At 39.3% G+C, this 13753-nt stretch overlaps 2 protein-coding genes across 2 annotated transcripts; both read left to right on the top strand.

The window, feature by feature from the left end:
• Nucleotides 1-1919: 1919 nt before the first annotated feature.
• LOC111323803 (uncharacterized) lies at nt 1920-5287 on the top strand. Its single transcript, XM_022927236.2, has 6 exons — nt 1920-2184; nt 2645-2772; nt 3301-3435; nt 3748-3813; nt 3952-4020; nt 4543-5287. The coding sequence occupies exons 2-6, from the start codon at nt 2646-2648 to the stop codon at nt 4812-4814; spliced, it is 669 nt and encodes a 222-aa protein (XP_022782971.2). The 5' UTR covers nt 1920-2184; nt 2645; the 3' UTR covers nt 4815-5287.
• Nucleotides 5288-6023: 736 nt separating this feature from the next.
• Nucleotides 6024-12835, top strand: LOC111323802 (uncharacterized). The gene is made up of 9 exons (XM_088737554.1): nt 6024-6312; nt 7292-7409; nt 7850-7900; nt 8572-8916; nt 9283-9502; nt 10551-10822; nt 11191-11327; nt 11934-12130; nt 12574-12835. Exons 2-8 carry the CDS (start codon nt 7313-7315, stop codon nt 12123-12125), a joined length of 1314 nt encoding a protein of 437 aa, XP_088593680.1. The 5' UTR covers nt 6024-6312; nt 7292-7312; the 3' UTR covers nt 12126-12130; nt 12574-12835.
• The last annotated feature ends 918 nt before the right edge of the window (nt 12836-13753 follow it).

Genomic DNA, 13753 nt, shown 5'->3' with positions numbered 1-13753 from the left:
TATTTACAATTACAATTACTCTGCTAGCTACCTCAATTAGCATTTTTTAAATTCATAGCCGGAAGGCAACTCTTCTCTCTCTCTCATTATTTCGGTGCTTTTTCTATAGTCGCCGCTAATGGTTTTTAACCTCAAATTTGTTCTCCTGAAACTCCTTTTTCGCAATAGGTGCTATTACACACAACATTTAACAATTATTCGCCGAAGGCGAGGTGAATATCGTTGAATAATTCCCGAGACGACCGCGTGGAGCGGTTTATATAGCGTCATATAAGGAACCGGTCGACCAATCAGATTGCTGGAAACTCTTTGCTCAGCTCTGAAATTATACTCAAAAATAATATTTACCACGACAGATCAGACCGTCATACATTATGCGTAGGCTTAGTTGTACCGGTTCACAAGAGCCGATACAAAAGACCAAACAATACACAATAGCTAACCAGTGACCCCTAAAGAAAGAAAGAACAATGGTAATTCCGTATATGTGCACGATCCTTCGCAGTAAAGCACTATTTAAGCAATAGTGAAAATCAGACCTGAAAAAAATTCAGGCCTGTACGGGATTCGAACCACTGACCTCTGCGATACTAGTGCAGCGCTCTACCAATTGAGCTAACAAGCCAACTGGGAGCAGGCCATCAAATTAATTCGACATAAACCCGTAGATGATAAATCAAACAACAAATATATATGAAATACATATATATGAACTGCGGTTATGAAACGTATATGTGCACGATCCTTCGCAGTAAAGCACTATTTAAGCAATAGTGAAAATCAGACCTGAAAAAAATTCAGGCCTGTACGGGATTCGAACCACTGATTTTCACTATTGCTTAAATAGTGCTTTACTGCGAAGGATCGTGCACATATACGTTTCATAACCGCAGTTCATATATATGTATTTCATATATATTTGTTGAATGGTAATTCCCTTGTGAACCGCGTACACCAGGACAGAACCGCTTATTAGTTTACCCAAGACTTAAGTCTAAGTTTACCAGTATGTCAAACATGCCACGCATTCTTAGTGAAGACAGATAATTGAACTACCGTCTAGTTTTTAGTCTTTTTTTGGTCGAAGAATTCATTCACGACTTTTATGCTTTATTTGACGCAAAGAAGATTCCGGTGGTAGCAATGTTCTGCAGAATTTTGTAAGAACCTTTTAATCATAAGACAGAGTGCTGCTGTCTTAGCTGAAAACTTCTATGACCTCTGGGGGGGAGGGGTAGTCCTGGAAGGTTGCCTACTAAAGTACTCAAGTCATCTTATGCTTGTAGGGCATTCACTTTCGTCGCTATGTTGAGAAAACCTATCTATCTAATTATATCTCGGCTTCTCTGTCTTCCGTGAAAGCTTTGTGGACCCGCCACACAAAAAATCAAGGATATTTTTGAAGGAAACGGTTTGTACTGCGCTTGCAGGTCGCGAAAGAATATTTCTACGCACTCTGACCTAAGAATGAAGAAAGAGTTTCGGACTCGGGTGTTTTGTAAATTTTAGGGCTATTGACGACTATATAGTCAATAAAACCTGAAAAAAAAGAGGGTCTTCACCTATCTTTTAAAAAACACAATACGCATAGTTACACTAGCAAAAATTTAGGATCCGAGCTTATTTCATGACTGGTCCGATTTTTCTGCTTTGCAAACGGCCCTCTAGTCTTGATCCATCTTACAAATACAAGTGAAACAAACAGCAAATGTTTTGACGAATGCATGATCACGTAATTGAAATTCAAAGCCGCTGTCCATATTTGATACCGGCTCATGAACACCACTTGTTTGTGACACGACCTGTCAAAGTTTTTGATTTACCAGTCATCGGCTCATTGTGTGTCCCAAAGGGTGTCTTTGCTGCTGTGAAATGTTCATCCCATGTCAATTCCTGGTGCCAGGATGGCGACTGTGTGGATTTGCGAAAAACATTATTGTCAAATTTAAAGGATAATTTCTCTCAGAAAAACAGAATCATTTCTTTCTGTTTATTCTCAGGCAATGAAATCGCGTCACTTATTTATAGTGTTTTAAATGTTTCAGGAACACTATCTAACAGGTGTATTTCGTAAACAAATCTCTGTGACTTTTTACGTACAAACATCAAACGTTTTGAAGAACCAAATCTCCAAGACAGGGAAAGTGCACTCATTCAACATTTCGGATCTGATCACTGGTCAAGGTAGGCAAATGAACTATTATCACATACTCTCACAGCTATCGTTATCTAATGAATGAGAGAGTGGTAGGTACGTATTGAAACTTTGGATAGCTGATTAAACTTAGAAAATATATGATAAAGATCATGAGATTGTCGCCCTTTCATTGGAGTCATTTCCGAAAGAAGATGCCATATGTGTACACTTAGGTTATACCTCGCTGTCTGAAACTGAATTTATCTTCTGCGATCAAGTCTTTTCTCTTTAATAGTTGATTATACAGATTATATAAGGTCTGATTTGTTGTCAGAAATTCTCTTTCTAACAAGGAAATTGGCGGTTGACAGTAAACGGAAGAATCACATGGCAGAAAATAACACTGGATACAACTCTATCACCTCTAATTTTTTTGTGACCTTTTAATAAGTTCTTGTGCTTACCGTGTTAATATGTATATGCATCATTTTACTGTGTTGTGTTTAGAATGAACAGACCATCAATCGCAAGAATATGTTTAACGGCGCTATTGGTACTGCACTTTTCGGAAGCTATCTCATTAGAATCCAAGGCAAGCGCACATGTAAATGGGAAAACCGTCATAGATAAGAAAGGTAACAATCCATTTACGACTCTTTTTACTAATAATCATCCATTGATTGCTACAATGAATGAACTCCAGACATATATCAAAACCTACACCCCCTCTGGGGTCAAAGGGGAGAAGAGACGCGGTGGGAAAAAAAGGCTAATTTCTGCTCGACGAATTTCTTCAGGTATCAATACATATTCTCTTGGTGATTACGACAAGTTTCAAAGCCAGTTTAGTTTGCAAGGGCGTGGTTAAGGAGGGTCTTGTGATGTTGGTGAAAACCGCAAGTTGAAAATATAACATAATTTGGAGTTTTGTGCGTTGAAGTTATGAAGAATTAAGTGTCTAGACGTCCTAGACGTCTATCTTTAGAATTAAGTGCAACTGAATCAGGTTAGTAGCATCAAATTACCATAAAAAAGCAATTTTAGTGTTTTACTTACGTCACTATTTTGTCTCAAAGGAGAATTTTATTTGATCTAAGAGAGCCTCCGCCTGAACTCTCTAACCTTAAAACAAAATCGCTTCGATTCACCTGTTTGTTTCATAGTTTTGGAGAGAATTATAAAACACAAAACCGCTGAGGCCATCAAGAAGCTCGAAAAACAATTCAAATTAACATACATGGCGTACACCTCAACAAATAACAAAGGCAAGAAACTGCAGGCGCATAAGAAACTTCAAGGTAAGACAGATGAGGTGTATCTTGCCTGCGAAGACGTTAGTTACTTAGGCACATTAATCCAAGGGAGTCTAGCGCTAGTGTCTTGCTTGACTTTGGGAACCTGCCGGCTTCTCTTGCTATGATACCCAATCACTTTAGATAACAAGTAGGAGTCGGTCACATGCACCTAACGACCCCCCCTGGCCTACCCCCTTGTAAAAGTCACTACAAACCTGAACCGAAATAAGTGTGATATCTTAGGAAAGACCTTCTTGCTCTCTCTCACAAAATTTATTAAGATAAATATCAATCTCTTCGTATTGCATTCTACAGACTTGGTGGACGCCGTCAAACGGGAATCAAAAGCTAATCTAGAAAGGTCCATTAAAGCCTACAAATGTAAGTGAACAATTGCAACTTTCGGATGACGGATTTAGATGTATTGGTTGGGAGACAGGATGAAAACTAGCAAGATGAGTTTGATGAAATCATCGCTAAATTTTACCCCAACCAACGTATGTTCTTTTCTTTATGCAGTTGATGTTAATCGGCTGTCTGACAAAGACTCTGCACAGCTCTTGTATTCGTCATACGAAAGGAACAAAAGTTAGTACAGTAATTAATCAAACTGTCGAGATCCATTCGTACAAATGATTACAGTTCAGTTTCAGTTTGGTGTTTGTCATTTGCAATTCGTAACAAACTCCACCCTTGTTAGCCTAGGACTACAAAAGTTAGTACAGTAATTGATAAAACTGACGAGATCCATTTGTACAAATGATTACAGTTCAGTCATTTGCAATTCTTAACGAACCCCACCCTTGCTAGCCTAGGACTACACAAATTTAGAACAGTAGTTGATAAAACGTGATCCATTTACATAAATAATTACAGTCTTGTTTCTTTGATGTTTGTCATGTGCATTATTCGTAACGAACTCCAACCTTGTTAATCTAGGAGTCTTGGTGGGATCGGTTCAATTTTGATGGGACACAACTGAAATCCTCCGATCTCCCCAATTTCCAGGCGATAAATAATGATCCCTTATGGTATCTTAATGGCTGTTCTAGAGCAAGTTATTCAAGTTACATATTTCCCATTTTCATTTCCTTGATTTATTTTACCCAGGGCAGTCGTTATGGGGTTCGTGTCAGCCTGTTTGTCAGCACCGATGCTTTCCGACCTGTAACCTGCTCTGTTGCCTGACCACACCCTTCGTTGTACCAAAGAAAACTGTAAAAATGATCGAAAAGCAACTTGCTTTGAAAAAATTGAAGAAGAAGAGCAAGATCTCCAAGAAACATCCAAACAAAAAGGGGAAAGTCTGTGAACCAAAATGCCGGAAAGCTTGCTTGCCATCTTGCCAGTTTAGTTGTTGTGTGTCCCCGAAAAAACATTAAATTTTGTGCAAGATACAGCAAGGTATTTTGAGAGTGTTGTATGCTCAGTGAAAGTGATAGCCAGGCAAGAAACTTGGCTGCGTCAAAGCTGTTAGATATGACTATTAGCTTAAAAGTAGTTATAAAAGTACTCTTTGGTGAGACTTAGAAGAGGGTTTGAGATCTTGCTTCACCGCTGCGAAAGTTCATCGAATGGCAAAAGGAATAGCGGAAGTTACTTTCTCAGCATAAAATGCTGGGAGGAAGAGTTTCCGGTGATCTCAACCTGGTGCAAGGGCAGGTCTCCTACAGGAACTACATCTCATCAGATAGAGTGGACCTGAAAATACTTATGGTCTTATAAGACATTTTCGTCTTCCTTACGTTTCGGAAATTTCATCATTTCATTTCATTATAAATAGATAAAACGTTGTATTAAGTAAAACTAATTTTCTGCACAAAAATATCGAAATAAACTGATTCAATCAAAGTAACATTGCTCAGGTTATTGATACTGTACAGTCTTCCAGTCTGTGTTGGAACACACGCTCAAGACCTGGAGAGTGATACAATTTAACTGACCTCAAATGGCCCCTAGCATAGCTCGTTAATCATGAATGATACACAACAAAAAGTGGATTTTTTGATTTCAACAAGGGTAAAGTCAGTCACCATAAGTCACGAAACATATTCAAAATATTTTGAGCACTTTTTAAGAAAACCTTCTGTGCTCTGTCAGGCCCACCTTTTAAAAACTGATCAAATGAAATTCGTCACTGAGCAACTAATTAAAAATTTGCAGCCTCATTTGACAGAAAAGTAGAAGTTTTAAGCAAAAGAACAAACAAAAAAACGCACAAACAAACTAAAACGAAACAGAAAAAACGCGGGGAAAAGGTTTGTTCATGTCTGTTAAATATTATTTGCATGCATTCTTGTTGTTCCAGTTTCCCTCTCAATCAAGCCAACTTTGCATAGTTGCCGCTGGCTGGGCTCTTTGACTACAGATCCACGTCTTAACATTACAGTTCGTCAGTCAGCATGTAGAGGCAAAATCATATTAGTCCACACACAAAAAAAAAAACAAACACATTCTCTTTATTGGAAGAAAAATATCGCGTTATTCGCTCTTCTTTCTTCGTTGTGCTACGACGAATGCTTTCCGTGTGAGGTAATGCGTGAAATTTGTTGACTGTTTTTGTCTAAAGCAGCGAGAAAACTAACAGGTTAATCTCACTGCCGCTATCGTCTTTATCTGCGGTAGATTACATTTACCTTGTTTCGTCCTTTCAGACGATCTACTGTTGGCTACAAGGAGAGGAAAAACACGGGTCAAAGAAAGGCTCTAAATTGACAAACAAGTGTGCAGTAGAGTGAAATAATTGTCGCACTGTTGAAACTGCTTAATATTTTATGCTATTTAAGTAGACCCTTGCTTCCTTCACTGTTCGATACGGTTAGTTATTTACCTGTAAGCAGGTAAAATACTATATCCCGCATCAACTGACAGGCTGCCACGGTAAGATCTCAGTTTTTCCTTGTTAATCTGTAATTTCCTTGTTAATCTGTAATTCTGACCAGCGACGTATCTAAAATGATGACACACCTGAGAAAAAGCTTCTCTTTCAAGACTCCGGAGCATTTATAATCATTTTCATGAAGCAAAATCTTGCTCTACATATGATACTTTCGATCCATAACAAAATGGCGCTCTCATGGGCTACTGGCCATTAACAAGACCTCCATCCAAGCCATATACTTTTTAACTATGTGGTCTCTCTAAAACAAGACAACTGTAAAGTAATGACAAAGAAATATATAATTTTAATGTTATGGTAACCGTAAGACCATTGGCTTATTTGATTGATTAATATAGACCGCAGTTTCGAAAAATTGTTGATAATCGCTATCTTCTTGTTGAACCACGACATTCAAGACAACGACAAGTAACGCTTGTATTTCAACGTGACTTTCTATTCACTTGTATACTTATGTTCTTAGGCCTATCGAGAATTATTATAGAGGTTATAGTAGGGGTGTCTAATCGATTTAGAGGGAAAGAAATCTCAGTCAGATCGCAAGCATGTGCAAATCACAAATATTTATTTTCTGTGAACAACCTGCTGCTCCACGGGTTAGTCAAAAAACAAGCTCGAGGAATTTGATTACCATCACATTTTTAGTAGACCCTAGATTGATCCCTCGTGCCTCCCAAGGATTCTACATCTCGTAATGTAAGCCAGCGCGAAAATGAAAATCCTTGCTATTTCGTCTTTGAGTACCCATCAATGCTTGAAAAACCTGTTGATCCCGCGCGTTCCTCGCTTCGTCGTTGCCTAACGAGAAGAAGAGGATGACAACGACTATGTAACAACTGAAATCTAAATAAACAAAAACTTTTCATGCTTAATACAAAACTGGAACTCCAAAACTTTCTCATTGTTATATTTAAATTAGCAAGAAATCGGAAAGGCTTATCGCCGTTTTATTTCTCTTAGGTAAGGAGGCCACTACCGGTTATGACCACAATGAAGGTCTTACTATTGTTCTGCCTACTTGCACAGCTCTATACTGCCGTAAATTGCAAGAGCTTAAAAACAGTTAAGCACAACGCCGGTAAGAGTGAATTTAATAGGAGAGTACTTAAACCTCTTGAGCAGTGCCAGAATCGCACTTCCAAGTTTTTTTTTTTTCTAAAAAACAATTCTAAACCAAGAGTCGAAACTCTAGGATTGCTGTGGCATCGCTTTATTTCGCCTCAAGAAAGCTCGCGGCATCCGCTAAACTAATCAGATTTACAGCTAAAACAAATTGCAACTTGGTCACTCACGTTTTTCCTTTCTCCAAAACATATTCTTGTTGTTACTTTGAGTTGTAGCTGGCCCTTGTGATATTTTCCTTTCATCCGATTGAGTGCTGTGATTACATTGGTTTAAGCTTTACGATACTCAGTCGAAATACTTTTTACTTAATATCATGTTCGGGTACAAGTAAGTTGCATTAAGACAAGATCATGTAGAGACTGTAGAAGGATAAATGAAATTTCTCTCTTACAGGTCATGGTGGGAGGAAGTCGGTCGTGATTCATTCTGTGAATCCCGTGCAAAGTGAGTAAGATATTTCGTAAAATGCCATTCACTATATTACAAACACCCGGAAATGAAATACCCGGTGAACTTTCGCTAGAAAATGTGATCATATCTTCACACGTTAAAATAACACCGTTACTCCTGACCCTAACCCAACGCCTTTCGCAGCAGAAGAGAGACTGCTTGGTTTTTCATTAGTGTGTATATAATGAATATTTAGTATACTGAAAAATATTTCAACACTCGAAGAGAAATTTCGTGTCTCCGCGCGATCGGCACGTAATATCCTCTATATAAGTTAATTGATAAAATATACTGAACGCGGAGCAACCTTCAAGGATGGGATCCTTTATGTTATCATGCAGCACGAAAAGCGGTGCTATAACGCATCTGCGAGGATAATTGCGTCTAAAGTAATTCCTCATGTTAAACTCAATTAAGATGAAAACTACCGTACTTGTTTCACCCTAATCAGGAAAGGCAGTACGTGTTGATAAACGTGAACAATTTCATAATGTAAGAATGTCACTTTTCAAGATAACATGAATTGTTTTGACTACAATTTTTCAGTGTGGTGCCTTTTTAATCATATCTCAACTCGGATCCATTCAATCATATCTCAACTCGGATCCATGTAATCATATCTCAACTCGGATCCATTCAATCATATCTCTTTTTGCCTCATTTAGGATCCGCCTGGGAATGTCACCCTGGATGCAAGCGTTTCTGTCTCTCATCTTGCAAGAGAAGCTGTTGTGCCCCTGGGGCTCCCAACTACAGTCCAGCCATGTTCCCCCAGTTGGTGAACTACCAAGCCTCCCTTCCCCCGCCACCTCCTCCCCCACCAGCGTGCCCCGCCGGATGTCCCTCCACTTGTTATCCTAACTGTGATTCCGGATGTTGCTTCCAAGCAAACCAGCCAGTGTTCCCTCAGTATTCTAACCCTTACGATGTTGGATACACCGGCTATCCCGCAGGGGATCCCTGTGCTGCTATGAGTTGCTCTGCCGCTTGTGCCCCCCAGTGCAAGCCAGGTTAATTCCAATGAGTATTCATATCTCTATTGTCACTGTCCGTTTTCTTTATCGTTGGTTTGTCGTAGTTGTTGTCGTTGCTGTCGTCATTATTGTTGTTGTTTGTACTGATGGTGGTGCCGATACATTTTTCGTCAAAGCCAGGGAAATGTCAGAAATAGCAGAGCTACTTGGGAACTGATCACAATGTTAATCAACGTCTGAAACTACACAAGAAGAACCCAAACTAGTTTGATACCATCAGAAATGCTGGCGGTTTCTACGCTGGCTATCCCGTCAGGAAAGAATCGTGTCCTATGATCTCACAAATGTTCTATTTCTTGCTGTAATTACTAACTACAGTCGGTTTTTTTTACCATGGTCTAGACTGTTGTCGTTCTCAAGCCTTAAACCTCAGCATTCGGCCAGTGTATCTTGGAGGAATGAATGCACCCCCTAAGGCACCCAAGCCACCCCCACCTAAGCCACCTCCACCTCCAAAACCGTCGGTGAAAACCCATCATAAAAAGAAGGCAATGCACGCGAAGCCGCAAATGGGTAACCTGTGTGTCCCGCAGTGCCAGAAGCTCTGTAAGCCAATATGCAGGTAAATATTTTTTCGTAACACCTACGGAGTTAGAAAAGAGATCGGGGAATGGAAATTAAGGGAGGCCCAAGTATGTTTGATGGGGCATATTACCAGAGATATTTTTAAGTAGAGCAACTTTGAACCGCAACTCTGTACAGGGAAGTAATTAATCTAACCGTTGAGTATTCAAAGCATCTATCTTCCATTCAATAATGGATTCGTTCGTTCTTTCAATCAATCATGAATGCTTTATTTATTTACTTAAAATATAGTCTCATGTATTTCAATTTATTACTTTTCAATTTATTACTTTGAGTACTCGGCTTATGTTACCCGATTTTAGCTATAATGAACGCCTAAAGCGTCTCAACCTGCTACCACTGGTTTACCGCAGAGAAGTCAAGGATCTTTCAACTTTTTATAAACTGAAGTGCGGGTATTTTAACTCTTCACTTAATTCGTATTTTCAATTTTGTTCAGATGGGAGATTAAGATCACATGCAAGTAATAAACTAAGAATTAATAGATTTAGGACGGAACTTTTTAAGGAAACATTTTTTAATAGGATTCCGTATCTATGAAACAATCTGCCTGATGCATTGAGGGCGGCCAGCTGTAGCGTTTCTTCTTTTAAGAGACTACGCACTATTTTTTATAACGATAGGGTTTTCGACCCTGAGCACCCCTGTACCACCTGGGCTAAACCAGCACTTAGTTAGTAAGGTTTTTAGTTAGTTAGTTAGTGAGTGAGTTAGTTAGTTAGTTAGATTACTCAGTTAGGTAGTTAGCAGCTAGCTAGTTACATACCTTAATTAAGTTCTTATATATCCTTATATATTCTTCATAATGGACTGACTAGCACGTATGGTTCGTCAGTTCCCTTCTAGTCTTCCCCACTGCCTTGTTATGTAATCCAATTTGTTATTATTGTGTGTTCTTTTGTTTTTCTTTTTCCCATGTAATATCCAGTGAAATGGAATAAATTTAAAATTTAAATTTATTAATGTACACCTCCACATAGCAGAAATAAATCTGGTTGTCAATTATTTTTTGTACCTTTTCACAGATTCGATTGCTGTTTGGCTACACATAAATTCCACAAGAAGCAATCGGATCACAAACCTTCTTCCTCCAAGCCACAGGAGCCTCCTAAACCCATGGTACATCATGACATTACACCCGTCGCCTCGCCCCAGAGGGTACCCGTCCCCAAACTATTCGCATTGGAGAATCCATCACAAGGGCCTACACAGGATGCCCAGCAGCAGTCACCTCAGCCGTCACCTTATGAGGGTTTTCCGTATCAGGATGCTGTAGCTCCTGTGGCACCCACAACAGGTAAGTAGCAAAGCAGTGTTAACGTTAGAGCTGAAAAGTGTCAAGAGAAGGATGGCGATCAAGGGGTCCTCTTTAAGCCAAATTATACTACGATTTTGGCGTGCATAGAAGTGAACTTTAGGCGAATTTGCTCACCAACTAATCTTTTAGCCCAGGAGCGTGGGAGGAAAAGCAAGCAAAGCTCCAGTCGAGGGTGTTTGTATATTACATCACTGTATACAATGTTTCCTTTGAAAAAGTCAGAGTAAACAAGTCAAGCGACATTGCCTTCTTAGGCCGGCGATAACAAGCAACAGAAACTTCTTCCCATCAAGCAGATCCCAGTCCTGTGATTATAACAAGGCTTAATTGATTTAATTTTTTTCAAGGAATCACTTGTCCAGGATCGTGTCCTTTGGCCTGCGCTCCTTCGTGTCAGTGGTCATGTTGTTCCTCATTCCAAGCACAGCCTGCTCAGGTGGCTCCTCAAGCTTTCCCTTACGGGACTGTGCCAGCCAACCCCTTGGTGAGCAATTAGTTTATCAGTCGATGTTTCAATCAGAATTCAAAATCATCGATGAATCGAACACGTTAGTGCGCATGTAGACGTGGTAAAAAACCAATCACCCAACTATCTGGCTAGAGATATAAAGCAAGACCCAGCTAAGACTGTTCATCTTAAAAAGCATGTACGATGTTTCATTGGCGGAAAACAATTTTTTACTTATGGTTAAAAAAAAAATAAAAAAAAAGAGATCGCGCTTGGCAAGCGTGCTTCTATTCATTCAGTTTTAACGTTGATCCCACACAGAGATCTTCTCTCCTGGTGTAATGAGCATCTTGAATTTTCCTATCACTTAATAGAGTGTCTCAATGGGGTGATGGCCTTCACAGCTAACGGTTAAAATTTTAGCCATTTTACGACTAACAGTTAACATCATTCCGATGTCGTCACGATAATTCTTTTTTTACGGTTAACTTTTCTTATGACTATCGGTTAAAATTTGTTAGTTTTAACGCCTAACGGCTAATTTTTTTTTTTTTTTTCATCGCTTTACGGCTATCGGTTAGCCCCGTTGAGACCCACTCACTAATTTACTGCTAAAAAATTGTATCTTGTTTTCTCCTATAGGATGTTTCCCAAGATTTTAGGGCACCAAGTTCGCCAGGCCTTCGTCCAGCGGAACCCGTAACTGCGCAACAAACCTGTCCAGCGCCGTCTTGCCCAGACACATGCGCGCCTCTCTGCTCGCGAAGTTGCTGCGCAGGATTGCCTCTCCTGCCGCTGACTTGGGACAAGAGGGCTACCCTGGGCGGGAGCTAATCATTGTATCTTTATTTGACAACCGTTGCTTTTATCATGTGTCTAAAGACAAAAAGTAAACCATAAGGTCATTTTATCGCCAAAAGCTATAGGATTGTGCCGAATTAAAGAAAGATCGAAAATTTTTAAACTGAATACTCGTGGGTCGTTTCGTAAAGGGCTAAGCTTTGAATTAGATACAAACACCGAACATTTGTCCAGAAATATTTGGAGTGAAGTATTTTTAGTGCTCAGTGTAGCATAATTTCCCTCAAGTAAAATTGTCTGTCGTTGTTGCCTACTGAGTGACATATGTTCTAAGGTTATGATGAAAGGTAATAATCGTACAAATCGAGACACTAAGAATATAAAATTAGGTCATAATCTGGTAATCGTGTACAGCGATTAGCTGTAACTGCAACAAAACCGCATTGTAAATATCTTTAACTTCTTTTTTCACACAACACAGCCCCTTTTTAAAAAAAATATGTGGATGGCATGCTTCTATGTTACATGTACCTTCTGGTTGCTAACAGTAGGTTGCATGGCAACGGAGGTTACCTTCGGTTGGCTCAGGAATGAAACCATATCGAAAACCATACCGGGTCAGATATTTAAGATAGTTCTTTTCTTGATCGATGGTGGGAATAAAGTGCGCAGCAAAAATTTTAGTGTTATGCAGTGTTATAACGTCATAGCTATAAATATAAATAGATTACTGAGATGTTTCAGCTTCTTTTCTTCCATGGTTGATATTGTAAGTCGTGAACTACTTGTAGTACCGCTCTGACAAAGGGCTAACGCTCGAAACGTCAGCTTGTAAACTCTTCACTGTGGCCAATTTACATTATCAACTCAGCTGATAAAACCAAATTTACTTGTAGTAACCTTGAAAGTGCTTCTTGAAAGGGGGATTTTGTAATCGATTGCTGTAGCAATCGCATTGTCTATGCCTTCAGAAGCTTTTGACCCATCACTCCAATCTCATATGCCACTACATTCTCTCAATTAGCAACAAGCTTAGGGCGATTAAATTCCCAACCTGTATTGGAATCCTATGACACCAGCGCAAATGTAGCTCCTGTAAACATTTCCTAAGGTCAAACTTACAAATGTAGCTGAAATTATGGACAAAACTTTTTTAGAGGAAATTATACTGCTTCCAAACATTGTTCTTGTGGCCCATACCCCTTAAGCGTATAGAATTATGTATCATGGACCAGCTTGGCACCATTGACATGTTTGGGGAGGACAGGCAAAGGAAAACTAGAAATTTCAATAGGAATTTGCCAACTGATGATGCATGATGTCTCAATAGTTCTGTCCCTGACTGCAGACCCGAACGGATCATAGCTTGGATAAGTTCTAACTCAAATTTGCGAACCAGAATGGTCATTTTGAACTGTACCAAAAATATATTTCTCTAGTCGACTAAAAACTCATAATAATAATAATAATAATAATAATAGTAGTAGTAATAATAATTTAACATTTATATTGCGCAAATTAACATGTGGATGATCAAATGCGCATCATGCATCACAACACTTTTCGGGGGACGTCGGCCGGACTGCATCAGCAGTTTATAAACAATGGAAGGAAACTTATTTGAAGATGCCCCCTCCCCTCAATGCCCAGTAAACAGGCCA

This window comes from Stylophora pistillata, chromosome 1, assembly GCF_964205215.1.
Source record: "Stylophora pistillata chromosome 1, jaStyPist1.2, whole genome shotgun sequence".
NCBI lineage: Eukaryota > Metazoa > Cnidaria > Anthozoa > Scleractinia > Pocilloporidae > Stylophora > Stylophora pistillata.
This window is presented reverse-complemented; position numbering and strand designations above follow the sequence as displayed.

Excerpts from the sequence above, each read along its gene's own strand:
- LOC111323803 (XM_022927236.2), top strand. The coding sequence starts at position 2,646 with ATGAACAGACCATCAATCGCAAGAATATGTTTAACGGCGCTATTGGTA. Across the intron at positions 3,436-3,747 it reads GGCGCATAAGAAACTTCAAG|ACTTGGTGGACGCCGTCAAA; the intron begins GTAAGACAGATG and ends TGCATTCTACAG. Across the intron at positions 3,814-3,951 it reads GTCCATTAAAGCCTACAAAT|TTGATGTTAATCGGCTGTCT; the intron begins GTAAGTGAACAA and ends TTCTTTATGCAG.
- LOC111323802 (XM_088737554.1), top strand. The coding sequence starts at position 7,313 with ATGACCACAATGAAGGTCTTACTATTGTTCTGCCTACTTGCACAGCTC. Across the intron at positions 9,503-10,550 it reads CTCTGTAAGCCAATATGCAG|ATTCGATTGCTGTTTGGCTA; the intron begins GTAAATATTTTT and ends ACCTTTTCACAG. Across the intron at positions 10,823-11,190 it reads TCCTGTGGCACCCACAACAG|GAATCACTTGTCCAGGATCG; the intron begins GTAAGTAGCAAA and ends ATTTTTTTCAAG.